General features: G+C 41.1%; 1 protein-coding gene across 1 annotated transcript in view; it reads left to right on the top strand.

The window, feature by feature from the left end:
• Positions 1-15,731, top strand: part of IRS2 (insulin receptor substrate 2) — a 32,396-nt gene extending 16,665 nt beyond the window's left edge. Inside the window, exon 2 of the mRNA XM_063337524.1 lies at positions 13,285-15,731. Coding sequence (XP_063193594.1) covers positions 13,285-13,289 — 5 coding nt within the window. The 3' untranslated portion in view covers positions 13,290-15,731. The remainder of the gene's footprint in view (positions 1-13,284) is intronic.
• Positions 15,732-16,003: the final 272 nt, after the last annotated feature.

Below are 16,003 nucleotides of genomic sequence, written 5' to 3'. Positions count from 1 at the left end.
TGCTTAATGCTTTTTGTTGCAGATTCCAGCTCAGGTATCTCCAGTATGTTCTAAGGGTCCATGTTCCTGTTTTAGATTTCCACATACGTGGTGCTTTGTTTTTTTCTTTTGCTAGCCAGTGTTCTTGCACATTACTAGAACAGAGAGGTTTGGCGGAGCCTGTAGGCACCTCATTTGCACCTTCTTAGGAGCCTACCGAAACAGTCCTCTTGAAATAAGGATCTGGCTTCCCTAAGCAGTTGCTGGAAGGATACGGGTCACTTTTAAGTATTGAAGAGGCTGGTCCAAGCCAGGCTTGGAGATTGGCACAAAGCTGTCTTCCCTGGCTATAGAGGGAGCCTATACGCTTGGCATAAATGGAACGTCTAACTTCCAGAGGTCTGTGGCTTGTGAGCTCAGACTTGCTGTGTGGAGTCTATTTTAAGCAGAAGGACTTGAAATGAGACTGATATTCGTATGTGGATCAGCTGGCGTAGCTAAGTATTCCTGCCTGACCTGGACTGTACTCTAGTTAGTTGATGATGTATTGTACTTGTTCAGTAAATGTGAAATTAAAAGGGATTTGTGTTTTCTCTAGCTATGCAGCTGCTGCACTGTTGGCTGAATGCTTTTTCAATGTATTTCCTGGTCAATCACAATATGTGAAATATGCAATGTATCGGGGCCTTAGCACTTGGAAGCAAACTGGGGCTTTAAAGGCGCAGACGCCTTGGGGGAAATACTGGTATTTTGCAAAGTAGTTCTTCATGCACGTTGTCTGTGATCTTTCCTTTTCTATTCTTCACAGAGAATAGAACAGCAAATTCTAGAACAGCATTTTAGCTTTTTAAAATCTCTCCTACTGCGTGGTATCCCACAGGAAGTTATAATTCCTTCATGTGACCTCCTGAAGTGTTTACCACACCTATTTGAGATGTCCGAAGCATCTTTAAAGAGCTGGCAATGGGAGAAAATACGTGTAGGTCTTTATGTACTGGAAAGCCTTCCTGAAGTCTAGGGGAATTCTCTGTTGAGCATCGTGGGACTACAGCCAAACTCTTAGGTGTCCCATCTTAGGTGACAAAGATGTTTTTTAATCTGTTTTATAGAAACAGCAGTATAATACAATTTCAAAAAGGTGACACTCTCGGTTATGTAGTCGTGTGGTCAGATACGCTGCTATAAGTAAAACATATCTTTCAAAAACACTAAATGAAGTACCGTCAGACTTTGTTAAGAAAATTAAGCGTCATTTGTTGCTTATAAACATACTTACCTGACAACAAACCAGGGGAGCCATAAAACAAAACAAAGACACCTGTGTGGGAGCACTTGGGAGGAGAGGAAAAAAACAGAACTGGTAAAACAGTAGGGTACAGCTCTGTTTGTGTAAATATTTACTGAGAGCTCTTGTAATTACAGAAGAAAGTGCATTTTGCTCTGGAGTTAGCAGTATTGCACATAAATGATGTGCATCACGTTATTTCTGCAGTAAACTATTGGATGGGGAGGACCCAAGGTGCATCCAGTGGATCTGGGAGCAATCCGATTCATTCAGTACAATCTGTTTCTTGCTTGAAAAACAAAGCAAAATATCAGTAAAACAGAGTAGGTAACTTTCTGCTATCACAAGTTATTTTATGACCACCTTCCAGGTTTTAAACTGGTGTTCTCAGAAGATAAACTGTAACCACCAAAATTAATTTTCTGAAGATTTTGCTAAGCTTTTTGCCTCTGTTTTCAAACAGAATATCAGTTAGCCTCCAGGAGTGATATGTGGATGATATTTATGATGCCCATGTGACAAAATACATCCTCTCCTTTCATGTCTTAACGTAATACTGGCTTCTGTACGTAATACAATCCATATCAGCTTCAGAAAGAAATGCTAATTCATCTCCAGGTTAAATTCAGAGCAGGAAATTACAGGTGCCCATGTTTGTTTTAAAAACGCAACATAAAAATGTTGTGTTTTTTATTATTTTTTTAGCTTTTGCCAGAAATGCGTTTGGAAGGGAGAACACAATCCAGTTTGTAAATAAGAAATCTGCAAATAATGTTCTCTGAGACATTGTTTTGCTTTGATTACTAAGGTGTGTGTTTATCGAAGGAATAGTAGGAAAAGTCTGCTGGGGGACTGTGTTAGAGTGGCCATTTTCAAGGACACTTAGTGGGTTGCTGTAGGGTGATAAGTATTAAGGCTCAAGTAGATGACAGTGTTAAAATCAACAGGGACAGGGCACCTCGCTAAATTTGTGAGCCTGGCTTTCAGAGAGTATCCACTGTGCCCAGTGTAGCTGTGGGCTGTGAGCCTACAGTCCCAAGGAAGTTAATGAGATCTCGGTCCGTGGTCGTTAATGAGCTGGCTATGGGTACTTTTCTAAACGTTATCTGGTGAGATGATCATAGCCTCTGATCATAGCCATCCTGTGTACCTGAGCTTACCTTACCTGAGGGTAAGATGTTTTGATCATTCTCTGTGGAGGTATTATAAAGTATTTGCTTAAACTCGACTCTTTTGGTTCTGGGCAGGATCTGTCTACCAAATCCCATGTCTGAACTGTGGGACCAGGACATTTGTCAGGCCTAGGTTTATGGCATGGTCACTCCAGTCACCTTCTGACGATGTGGAAGGTGACAGACAAAGGCCCAGGTTTGCATCATCTCCCAACTCCCATCCTGTCCCCTGATGCTCATCTAGAGGGGAAACCCAGCCTCAGGCAGGGAGGGACTCCCTGAGCACTGCAGTGGGTTCTCTGGTGGCTTCCCATCATAGTCTTGCTTATAGCTCAGGGCTTTGGGCTATCGACAGAGTCCACTCGCCTCATTTCAGGTGTGGCCATAGTCATTTCTAAGTATCTTAAATTCAGTCTTAGCGATAGGTTGAGGTAGAGAGAAACCAGTCACAATTTATGTATTTTTATTTTGTGTTATATAGATTATATTTAACAGATGCCACAGGGGCAAGGAGTACAGCTGAATACAGCAAGACACCTAGATGATTATAAAATAGCAACTGTACTACTCTAATGAGCAGGAATAGGTCTGTAAATGTTTTTGACCAGGGATAAGCTAAACTTGGTAGTTCAAACAGGCAGAAATAATGTTCCTGCAGAAATATTTTTATGGCTTAAAAAAAAAAAAAATTATTCACAGAAAAGTGCAGGAATGTGCTCAGGGGTGATGCGATGAGGGGCAGCTTGCCCTGCTTGGAGGAAAACCTGCTGCTTACGGCTTGAGCGGCAGCTGGGAGCCATGTCCCTGACACACAATGAACCGGTCAGGCTGTGCTTTGGTTTTAGCTCCCTCTTGTCATGTCTGATGAGTGGTCTGGTAGTATGAGGAAGTTCACCTTTTCACAAGGTTTTGTTGTAATAGCTCTTTCTCACAAATCTAATCTTTCAAATTCTTTCTGCAGTGTTGTTTCCAAGTACTTTTCTGGAGTGGTTTTTTTTGTTTGTTTCGTTTTTTGGGGTTTTTTTTTGTTGGGGTTTTTTTTTTTTTTGGTTGGTTGGTTTTGTGTTTTTTGTTTGTGGTGGTTTTTTTTAGTTCTTTTATGTGTTGCTAACAGGAGCAATACCTTTGATGTCATAATCGCAATTCTGTTCAGTTAGTTTACTGTAGTTAGTAGCAATATATTGTGCCTATGTGTATGTACAGTGTCTGGAACTATAGGCTCCATTAGTAGAGGTTTCTAACAACAACAATATAAAACCCCCAAAGTTTACAGAATAATGCTTTTAAAATAAGGAGACACTGACCTTATTCATGGAAATATTTTACTTTTTTTTTTTAATCCAAACATTTCTATATAGAAGCTTGAATTATTGTTTAAGTGGAAGTAATAAAGGAAAAAGGTTAAGGGCCTAACCTGGTTTGTGCTACTGTATTAACCACTCTGAACGACAAGACAGTTTTAAAAGAACAGGGGTAAGAACTTAAGTGCAACAAGATTAATAGCTGAAGTGAAAGATGTAGCTGTTTAATGACTCGGTAATGACACTTCAAAAGATACGAAATTGAGAAAGTAAACTGTTGTTACATTTTCTAAGGAGTATTACACAAAAGGCATCATCTCATTCTTTCAGTGTGAGAAGAGGATCCTAACCTGGAAAATAATGACTTAAATCTGGACAGAACAAACCTCAAAAAAAAAAAAGGGAGGAAAACAAATCTTCGTGTAAACGTGGTTAAAACAAAAATAAATTGTAGGAGCTCTCTGTGTCAAATACTGAGAACCTATTGGGAAATTGTGTAAAAAGAGAATACCTCTTTTTTCCTCTTTTTTTTTGTCTTAAAGAGCAGACTTGAAGTAAATGGCTAAAATAAAGTAGTGACCTTCGAGAAATACTGTACATCTGTGGATACTTCTTTCTCTTCTCACAGAGAATTTCTTTTCTCTCCCTCTACTGCAGTCCGTGTACACAGTGCAACTGATTTCCCATCCAAGTGTTAGAAACCTTTTCAGGTTAACATATAGCATAGTTTTTCTTGTTGCAGGAATCCTGCAGAAAGTGTTGGCCAGCCGTACAGGGCTTTTCATCCCAGTTTTGCGGGACTGTATAGAAATGCTTGGGCACTGTGTTTTTGAGCCTTTCCATTGTCCCCTCAGGGTGTAGATGGGAAATGTCGGTGCAGGGGAATTGCACTTCCTGCTGTGTCTCAATGTATTGAATAAAGGAAGGACAACATGTGATGACATATGGACGGTGAGTCTTACCTGTACGTGGGAAGTGAGACTTCAGCTTTACTGGGGACAATAAGGTAACATGTAGCAGGTTCGGAACAAGCAGAAGGAAATCATTCTTCTTGCACCCTTTAGTTCAGGTGTGAAACTCCATGAAGGTTTTCAAGGCGTAGTGCGGTGGGGTCCTGGATAGGTAAATCATTAGAAGCTAGATGAGAACTTGAGGAAGTATCTCTGTATGCTTATCTTGCTTTTTATAGTCTTGCTTAAGCAGCTGCGTTTGACCCACTGTCAGAGAGAGGAAACTGGATTAGAGGAGACTTTAGCCTGCCTCAGTGCAGCTGTTCTGTGCTGTGTTGCTCATTTCACTAAATGGCTTTGAGGCGGTTGGGGGGTGGTGGTGTCTTTTCATCACGGAACATGAAGTCTGCAACTTCTTGCCTAGCTTCACCTTTCCCTCACTCGCCTGTTACTGACTGATTCGCGTTGACCACGGTGGGAACACAAAAGATTTCTCAAAAAGCATTGGCAGAAATTGAAAATCATCCTTTAAAATCTTTTTCTTTCCTACTACCAAATGCTCAGAGTTTTAAATGAGGGTGCGACAAGAAGAGAGTGCGGTAGGGAAAAGGTTGCCCTCCCGTGCATGCCAGGCTGTTCCTCTTAGCCCTTCCCTGCTTTCTTTTCTTCTCCCTTTGCTCCGCATGTATCTCTTCCATGAGAAGAAGCATATCTCTGGATGCATCTCCTGACTTGAAAGGCCAAAAGCGGCAGCAGCCAGCTGGTTTAGTGTGGGACCATCCAGTTGCATTTAGATGCCAGGTTAGATGCATAAATGAATGTATGTAATGCCAGGGGTGTTTCAGTCTGCTTGGTAAGTGGTCTGAAATTCAGTTTGCAAAACAGGCAGGTAGTTGACTCTGAAAAGGTTGTGGAGAGCCTTGTGTTTTAAAGCATGCTGCTCTCTGGAAGATAAATGGCTAGCTGTAGGATGGAGGAATGCTCCAGTCTCCATAAAGACCTCGTAAATCTGAAACCTCTTTTGATATTGGGTGCCTAAGCCCTTTTGGCAATGACGGAGGCAGGGATCAGTCTTTCAAGGAGTGCCTGGAAGAAGTGTTTCTGTTCCCCTGCCCACAATATTTATGTGGCTAGAGCACTCACCTGGGACTGACCAGCATCCAGTACCTTTCTGGCTGAAAAAATAATCTCATGCCTCTTTCCACCCTCCCCATCCCTAGTGCATCTTAGCCATATATTCTTTGGTAGAGTGCTCTTGTTCTTTCTTACCAAAGCTGTTTTCATGGAATAATTAGATATCCACTGTAATGGAAGGGGAGAGTGAACATGACATCCCACAATTTGCACGAGTCCTTATCCCTGTTCCCATGAATATTTAAATTTTTAATATGACTGATTCTTCAATTTGATCACTGGAAAAGATTGCTTTTTCTCCCAAGTGAGAGAGAGAAAAAGCATGCTTTTAGGTTCTTTGAGAGCACTCTAGCACTTTGTGTTCAGGCACGTGGATGGAGGTAACCTCGTGGCTCAGAAGAAGCTATTGGAATTTGGTATTGGCCATTGATAACTAGAATGGCAGTCAGGTTCTCACTCATGGATCTAACCAGGAGTCTGATTATACTCCCCCCCCGCCCCGGTTACTTGCCTGAAATAGGTCCACCAACACTGATGGCATTTCAGTTGGCAGCTGTGTGAGATTATCAGTCTCTACTTACCAAAGCTCTTCTTTCTTGTCAGACCTTGTTGCCCTTGTTAATGACTACTGATGTACATTAGAAGAGGGACAAATATGCCTTTGACATCCCAGCTGAGCAAACTTCCCAGCAGTTTTAAAGAATCATAGAATGTGTTGGGTTGGAAGGGACCTTTAAAGGTCATCTAGTCCAACCCCCCTGCAGTGAGCAGGGACATCTTTCACTAGATCAGGTTGCTCAGAGCCTCATCAAGCCTGGCCTTGAATGTCTCCAGGGATGGGGCCTCCACCACCTCTCTGGGCAACCTGTTCCAGTGTCTCACCACCCTCATTGTAAAGAACTTCTTCCTAATGTGCAATGTAAACCTACCCTGCTCTAGTTTCAAACCATTGCCCCTCATCCTATCACTACATGCCCTTGCAAGCAGCCCCTCCCCAGCTTTCCTGTAGGCCCCCTTCAGGTACTGGAAGGCCGCTATAAGGTCTTCCCGAAGCCTTCTCTTCTCCAGGCTGAACAACCCCAACTCTCCCAGCCTGTCTTCATAGGAGAGGTGCTCCAGCCCTCTGATCGTCTTTGTGGCCCTCCTCTGGACTTGCTCCAACAGGTCCATGTCCTTCTTGTGCTGAGGGTTCTAGAGCTGGGCACAGTACTTCAGAGCTGAATACTGTATGCAAAGGTGTGTAAAAGGATATGGTCTTTGCTCCTAAAATGAATACCAAGTCATACACCTCACAGACTTGGAGATCTTTCATAACTCTTATTCATCTCAACCTAATGTGAAATAGGGCAGCAGAATTGTTACTTAGGAGTGCCCATTTCTTCTCCTTGACTATAAGGAGCTAGAATGACTAGGGTGAGTAGGTCAGAGATGTAGAGGTACACACTGGGGGTGGCAGAAGTTATCCGAGTATTGCCTAGTGTTTGCTGTAGGGGCAAATGTGCTAATTCAGTTGTTTTTGTTGTGTCTCCAAAGATGGGGTTGGTAGGTAGCTCAGTGGATGAGTCACTATTCCCTTCCTCCCTCGCCCTTCATTGCTGGTAAGGTGAGCGTGTTGTTTTGCAAAAATTCTGTCTCTTAAGAAACTTCCGCCCTCACTTTGTATGCAAAGTGCTGTCCCTGGAGTTTGCATAGTGCTGTTGGTCTGCGCTGTCTCCTTGGGGTGGTGGAAGGAGCTGTAAAAATCAAGGCAAACGCCTACCTGAGGCCCCGTTTGCAGTGTTGGGTTTTGAATCTGCTCTGATAAAGGAACGGTGTGAGGGTTGTAAGTTGGTGCGCAACTCCAGTTGCACGGTAATGGTCATCAACCAAGAACGTGACTTCGTGTTCCACCATGGTTAAATCCCGTGCATGTGAACTGTCGAGTGGCTCCCTGCCTGGCTGCCACAGACTGATCTTTTCAGTGGCAAATTTTCTATATAGTTTCCACATCTGCTTCTCTCTGTGTGTCTCCGTCCCCCTTACAAACTCCCAGTGGAAGGCCAAAAGGACTAAACATTATTTTTTTTCCTAGCATTTTGTTTGCTCAGAGAAAGCAGCTTGATTTTGTTTAATTTCATGTAATGTTTTGAATGGTTGTATACCCGACTGGCAAGGGAGAGGATAATTGAACACATTTCAGATGTTGAGGTTTTATCCCTAATCATGGGATTAAATCACATCTATACAAACTTGTTTAATAGTACACAGTGGCTGTAGCTCTGAAATTAAGAGATATAACAGCAACTGTATTAAATTAATCCTGGAAAAATGAGCATGTCTAGTTTCTAAATTTTAAATTTGAAGTGCCTATTTTTATTATAATTGATATGGGAAAAGTATTTCTGGAACGGCACTTTAGCTATAAATTCATTATAATGACATTTGTAAGTTTAATCCTTTATTTTCCACATAATTACATTTTAATGTTTAGCTATTCATACTACAAAATCTATAAGAACCTTGACAAAATGATATGAAACACAAATTATATCAAATTCTGAAATCAACTAAGCATAGCCATCATTGTCATCTGTACTTCTACTGTAGACTCAGCTGCTTAAACTATAGTGTAAGATTCTAAGTGCTAGTTGTGTAAATACATGGTATCAAATGTAGATTACTTTGATTTTTAGTACCTTTGGATAAAAGTTGACACTCATTATAAATTGTGCGGATTTCTCCATGCCATCAGATGGACATTTTAGCCTCTTGTGTGTATATTATGACACACACACACACAAAAAAAAGTACTTGCAGGTGCTGACAGGCAGCATCTTTTTCCAGATAATGTAGTGTTTTGTTTCCCACTGGTTGGGGAGTGGTTATTTTAATGCAACTCAAGATGTTATGATTTTTAACTATTTGACATGAGAGTTAAAAGTACTATAAAGCTCATTTTAATGCAGATAACTGTGGCCATAAAATCCCTACTTTTAAGAAATTCAGTGATTTTTTTTTTTTTTTTTTCAGGCTATTAGTCATGAAGAATCTATGTTGACCTGATGCTTGCTTTTCTAAATTCATAAAAAAACAGAGACATATCTAAATAACATTACGTACTGTTTCCTAATGGAATAACATACTGAAAGAGCATAGTTATATGAGGCAACATGTCTCCAATTATGATCACCCATGACTGGTTTAAAAAAATAACAACAACATGGCTTTCAACATGGCTTTTTCATTTCATGGTTTAACTCCTCCCCTCCCCCTCCCCCCCCCATCAAATGTGGGAACATTTTACTCTGGGTGGATATTATTCATGGGCTTTGTAAACTGTTAGAGCATACTACTTTAGGTTTTCCTGCGAAGTGTTGGTAAGGCGAGTGTTTAAGCTCTGATTGAAACCTTTTCCTGCGATGGTGGCCGAGCTCAGCTTTATTTGGTATGAGCAGTCCCGCTGAACGGAGCTCTGATTCCCTGGAATTACTTGTGGAGAGCCATAGCTCAGCACATGAGTTGTTCCGTTATCCTTAGCAGGGTTACCTATATACTTCATATTAAATATGGTATTTATTAAATTGCTTAATCGGAGTCAGAGCCAGGTCAGGATTGGGCTGCCACTGTGCACATCCCGGGGAGCGGACAGGCTGCATTCACGTTGGGGTGCTTGGCCAAACTGTGACCTTACAATGCGTGCGTGTGTGTGCACACCCTACAATCCTTCCCGTAAAGAAGCCCTCAGAGACTGCTGTTCAGAACATCTCCCGTTGCCATCGGTGCCAGGTTGGCACGGGGTTTATCTCCATCAGGACCCATGCTGTCCCTCCCCACCCTCAGCCCCTGCCGCCTGCCCCCCTGCTCCCTTCCTTGCCGATGCTCTGGGCACAGGGAAGGTGCTGCCGAGGTGCCAGGCTACAACCCCTGCAGATGCCTGCAAGCCCGTCTCCTGCGGGATGCCCGGCCAGGTACCGTGTGTGATGCCGGAAGGTAGGGAGGGCTTGCTGGCAGGGGGGACACTTGCCTTTTCTGGCTGGCCATCTGCCTCGCCCAGGGCCACACATCTCCGCCTGGGTGCCGGGGGGACCAAAGACATCTCCCTGCAGATGGGATTCAGTTCCTTGGGTCGCGTCGTCTAATGGCCTGGCCTGACGCCCGCAGATGTACGTGGTGTTAACCTCCAGAGTCGGTTGTATCAATAGGATCGCTCTTCCAGGGAAAGTCAGTTAGCGGGATCAGAGCCTTAATCGATTTGGCAGGCAGCGTGAGGAGGGGAAACAAAGGGACAAAGGCACCGAGTGATTTGCCCGGGAGTCAGGGCAGAAGCCCGTGGCGGAGCTGGGGGCTCTGCGGCCGATGCCTGATCCGCTCGGGCGGTCGCGCTGCCAGCAGAATAAATTTACTGGTTCTGGATAGCCAGCAAGTGTTTTGCCATGAGCCACGTGAATAGCTGTTTCTGCCTGCGTGCTTGTTAGCAGATGAGAATTATTTTTAGGAATTAAGAAAATTTTTATTCATGGCTTACTGGCTTTGAAAATTAATAAGCAGACTAGATCTTCTTTAATTGACTAACCATTGTATTCTCTTCACAACATATATTTAATAAGTCTCTGAGTATTTGGTAGTTTCCTAGCAATTTGTGTGTGTATTTACTATCTGATTTATTCCCCAAGAAGCACTAGTTTTAGAAACTCAGCAGTGGTCATGGATGCTTTTCTTAAAGCCCAAAACCAAGAGGAAACTTCAGTATTAAACCAGTGCTGGACTTTGTATTTTGATTTGTGGGTGCCCACGGGGAATGAGGTTATCAAATAATATGTGTCCTGTAGGAATTCTGTTTAGTTCCTGAATAAAGACAATGTGTGCGTGACTTGCTGTGTAAGTGGAATGTTGACCTGGGACTTGAAATGAGTAGAAGATACTAATCACTGAAGTAAAAATTAACAGGGATATTGATGTAATTTTTTTCTTGCTTGTTTTCACTTTAGTGTGGAACTTGCAACTTAATTTCTTGCAAGTAGGCTTCCTCTGAAGCTGACATCGCAAGAGTCCGTTTGGGTTAGGTTTTGAGTTACAGGTCAGCGTTACAGACTCATTGGATGACGTGTTTATTGCATCATAGGCTCTTAGGCTTGTGCCCACAGTCCCATCCCATCATCCACCTACAAAACCCTATGAAGCAAGTTTGGAAGTGCTTTGAGGCATCGGCCACTTCACCTGCTCCAGTCTAATTTTGGCTGGAAAGTCCGCGTTGTGCTCTAAGAACAAGGGCAGGTTTACTCAGTTGCTAATAATCCTCCCTGCCGACCGCCCTAGGCTGACATACTTCTGGAAACATACTTGTTTGTGTTCCTTGCATGTGCAAAAATATCTTCCTCTGATTTCCGTATCTGAACACATGATATTTTTTTTTTTTTTTAACCTCATTTGGGTTTCACTGCCATGTGGCTACTTTTGGGAATCTAAACTTAGTTGTCAGGTTGGTTTGCATTTGGAGGAGGAAAGCAACAGCACAGCGTCAGTGTGTATCTTTAAACCTTCGCTTGCTTGGCTACATGATGCATTTGCATCCTGCCTCCCTGAGCAAGAGTCAGAATGAAGTGGTTTGTTAGGCAGCTTTTCCTCAAACGAGGGATCTTTGCTCCCTTCCCAGAGCCATCCATCCTGCCGCTCGTTCTCCCACGCAGTCTTACCAGATGATGATGATGGCCGTTTTGGGGCTCCCTTGATTGCCTCATAAGCCAGTTCAAGTTCTTAATTTGAAACACCCTCCCAGCCCAAACAACGAAAGCTCATTTTCTGAAGATTGAGTGGGTAGATTTGACTTAGTTTCTGATTAGAAAAGTGGCAACAAATAAATGGCACTGGTTGAGGGCAATGAGATGCTTTCCTTTTGGTCTTGGCAAGCTATTAATTCATCTTGAGCTGTGTCGTGAAATAAAATCCTAAGTAACATCTTAAGTAGCTGATCATATAGTGGCTCCAATTGACTTCAGCAGGACTTATTCCTTAGGTAACCCTTAGCTCTGAGAGAGTCAATGGCAATTTAGCAATTCTCACTTATATGCCAAGATATGTCAGTCAACCTTTGTTTTTGTGTAGACCTGAAGAAAAGCCTTTCTTTTGGTTTGTCGAAGACTTATATGAATTGAAACTTGCACAGATAAGCACTATGCTTACTTCGACATCCAGGTTTTGTACATAGTTTATTTTGATTTTATGGTCCCTAGGGAATTAAAAATATACAGGAATACTGTCATCTTGTATCCATACAGTCAAAATTGTTGGATTATATCCTTTACAGACTTTTCTAAGTTAGTTCCCAAAGTGTTCCAAATAACTTCAGTTTTTAGGAAAATTTCATACTAAAATTTTTATTTAACTTGGAAACTTGGAGCCAACAACATACAACAAGAAAGTTGCTATGAACTATTAAACGAACTAGACACTCTTAATAGCACTTAGCGTGAATGTAATTTTGCAGCCCGATGTTGTATCGGGATGTTCCACTTAGCACCTTTCAAAATGAGGTGCCAATGTTTTGTCATGTAAAATTTACAGTCTTGGTGATTTAATCACTGCTGTTTGTGCATTGCTGCTTTCCAAATATTATAGCAAACAGGAAAAATCTGCACAATAAGCAACATACTAAGGAAATTTTGATATTTTTTTTGTTTTAAAATGCCCATGTCAACAAATTATCTTAATGCTGTGAGTTACTCAATATAATAATGCCCCTTTATGGCAGTGGCACACACTATCCATTAATTCTTTGCAGTGAAAAAACACAAAAGGAGTCAGCTGCATTCTGTAAAATAGAATGGGTCACTTTGTAATTCATTTCTATTTTACTGTATAATTCACCTTGACTATTTAAAGCAGCTTTAAACAGTCAGTAACCTAGAGAAGATGCCTTCTATGTGCTTACCTACCCACTTTTTTACTTCTGGAAGTAAAAGGTTCTTTCTATAATTTGTTTATGTTTCTAGAAGACTCTTTCCCTAAAGACAATATAGTCTCAAGAAACTTGTTTTTAATGTCTGGAAATGGACAGCTTTTAATAACACCCAGCTGACAAAAAAACCCGTTGAGTCTGTACCTACTTTCTGTGACCCCTTTTCCTTTCCACTGGTGCAAATGGCGATGGTCACAACTTGAACTGGGGGGGATTATTGTGTTGGGTTTTCTAACCAGTTCTGTCTCCCGTGGTTTGCTGGTCTGAAGAGCCACAGCTAAAAAGTTCTAAAATAAGGAGGTGGTATTGGATTGGGGAGTACTCCCTTTACTGCCTCTGCAATACCTTGTGATGTATACAAATATAAAAGCAGTGAGGTGCTTTGTTTGTTGTTTGGTTGTTTGGTTTTTTGTTCATTAAACCCCATTCTGAATAATCTCTTTATGGTATTTTTTGTGTTTAAAATTGTAAATATGATTATCTTTTTTTTTTTCAGCTTTTATTGACTTTCTTTCATTTTTCTTTTCAGAGTGAAGGAGTTAATTTTCTCACCATGACCTCAAACAACAGAGTACAACATTCAAAGAAGCTGCTCAGCATATACCTTTACCTTTTTTTTTTTTGTTGTTGTTGTTTTGTTTTGTTTGGTAACTGAAGCTGCTTAAGGTTTACTTTTTGTTGTTGTTATTGTTGGTCCGGACAGTTACTTACAACCTGTTGTGGACTAAACTGTGCAACAAATCTGGGAGGAAGGGAAAGCAACCTGCCTAACTCGTTACCTGTCCATGGCATCTACGGTATCATTTTGCTGCTGTTTCAACAGGAGTTGGAGATGCTCTTTAGACCCTAGGAACTTTTCTGCCGGCCTCTTTAACTAACGGCCAATGCCTTTATTTCCTTTTTTCTGCAAAGACGAACTGTATTTATTCTTCGGCATATTAGGGGATTCTGTAACGCCTGCTGAAGCAGTGAGATCTGGTATTTACTGGCGTAATTTCAAGCCTACCACAGTCCTACCTCAGTTCAAAGTAAAGCCGGATTTGCGGTGTCGGTGTACGACAGGACCTCCTTGATCTCTATGCTGAGTCTCTCTCGAGAGCGGTCGTCAGCCTTACTGAACTTGCAACGCGTACAGCTGCTGCTGCTGCTGGGTTGTTCGTGAATCACTAGCCGCAGGGTTTATACTTCTCAGACAAAGCCGAACCAGGGCACTGAAATGGCGAAAATGGGACGAAACTCTGTGAATCGGGCTTGGACCGAGGATTCGGAGTAGTTGAAAAATGTAAAATGTGTAACTGAAGCAATGTAAGTTAAAAACAGCAAACTGTATTGGGGGTATCTCTCTGTACCTTTGACACACTTGTTTAATCCTCTCTATGTAGGTGTTTATGTAGGTACTTCAGATTGCAAAAGCCTTTTCTCCTATTTAGAAGCTCACTTACCCCGTTCTTAGCTGCGTTTCTTGTAACCAAAAATCCACGTAGGCATGCTAGGAATGCAGGGATGATAATGGGTAGCGGGCAGATTCAAGCGCTAATATTAACGCAGTATTATCTTGCCATCTAGAAAGTCCTGATATTTGCCTTCTAGCAGGAAAGCACCGTTGCAGCTACAGGCATTGTTACAGGGAAGAAGAACTGTTGCAGTCACTTATCCTGAGTTCTTTTCAAGGCTACCTGCGCATCACGTTTCCAGTAGCCTGAAAATCCGAGTGATGTGGCGGCTACTGTCACAAATGTCACATACAGCTGTCGCACCAGACTAGCAGAATGTCACGCCACCTTGTTTCTCCTTTGATAAATTTGTTGAAGAGTTCATATACATTTTAAGGGTACCTCCCCAGTGCCTGCTCCGATAGACATGTAAGTATTACTAAGTTATTTGAGTTACGTGAGATTTTTTTTTCTTTTTTTTTTTTTCTTTTAAATCATTGTGCTAGGTGGAACCTGTACTTAATGCATTATCTTTTGCGATTATTTTTTTTTCCGAGGAAGACGAGAGTCAATGTCTTACAAATATATTGAATGGCAATGCGGTCTTCCTGCTTACATGCTGAATTTTTAGAACTGAGGATTGTATTACAAGACAAAGATGAATGTAAACTAATTCCTTCCCTACCCCATGACACACTTTATTTTTCAGTGTAATTTTTGGGGTCTTAAATCACAGCAATGCATAGGCTAATACAATATTAGATCTAAAATCAATTTAAATATCTAATCTATCTGTTTGAGTTGGTTTTGTTTGTTTTTTTTTTTTAAATACTGTAAGTGGTTCTAAGACATTCTAAAATGCTGCTTGTTTAAGTCTGGAACTAAAAAAAAAAATAAATAAAAACAAAAAACAAATACCTTTGCCATTTTCTGTCTGACCCCCCCATAGGACAGAGTGTGGTACCTGCTGAATTCAATGTTTTGAACTTCTATTTTGAAGTAGCCCTCTGTACCAATTCAGAAATCATGCCACTAAAACAAATGGCTAAAATGCATACAGCAACTTCAAAAGAAAAACTTGACAATATAGCCAATTCTTCTCTATCCTGTATATTTCACAAAGGCATATGCAATACTTACATTCTTAATTTAGTTTACAGAATGGAACCAAAATGTATAAATGTTATGTTTGCTAAAACTTCACAATGTATATTGGGTCTTTGTACATTTTGCCTGACTTACCTTAAATTTAAAATATTTTTTGCTATATAACCTTAACAGTTATTAAGCAGTGTTTTCTTTTTGGGTACGTATTGTTTCTGGATATCAAGATGTTAAATATATTTCTTGCTATTGTGATATGACAAGAGACTTAACTTATCTTGCTGTGTCTTCCAATGTACACGCTGTATATAAGGATAAATGTGATGCTGCTGGAGACCAGAATAAATGGAACTAGAGTAGTGTATTGTATTTAGTCTGTATTGATCATGGATGCTCTCCTTAATAGCCATATGCAATAAAATACATTATTTATGAAAGGAGTAAAGTATTTGTGTGCCTGTTTTCTCTAGGGGAGGGGTGGTTTTTCTGGTTGTTTACATAAAATCAGTTTGTTCCCTCTTTCAAATGTAAACATGCTTTCTCTGAACAAATTTTACTGCTCTGCACATACTTACCTGCTTTCCTCTTAACACATGTAACACTCCTGGAAAAACAATGAAATCACTTAAAATCTTGTTTAAGAATATAAAGATCAGTATTGTAAAGGCAAAGCTTGCGTATTTGGTAAATAACTAAGAGCAGAATTTGGTC

The sequence above is a fragment of the Chroicocephalus ridibundus genome, chromosome 1 (assembly GCF_963924245.1).
Source record: "Chroicocephalus ridibundus chromosome 1, bChrRid1.1, whole genome shotgun sequence".
Classification (NCBI taxonomy): domain Eukaryota; kingdom Metazoa; phylum Chordata; class Aves; order Charadriiformes; family Laridae; genus Chroicocephalus; species Chroicocephalus ridibundus.
This window is presented reverse-complemented; position numbering and strand designations above follow the sequence as displayed.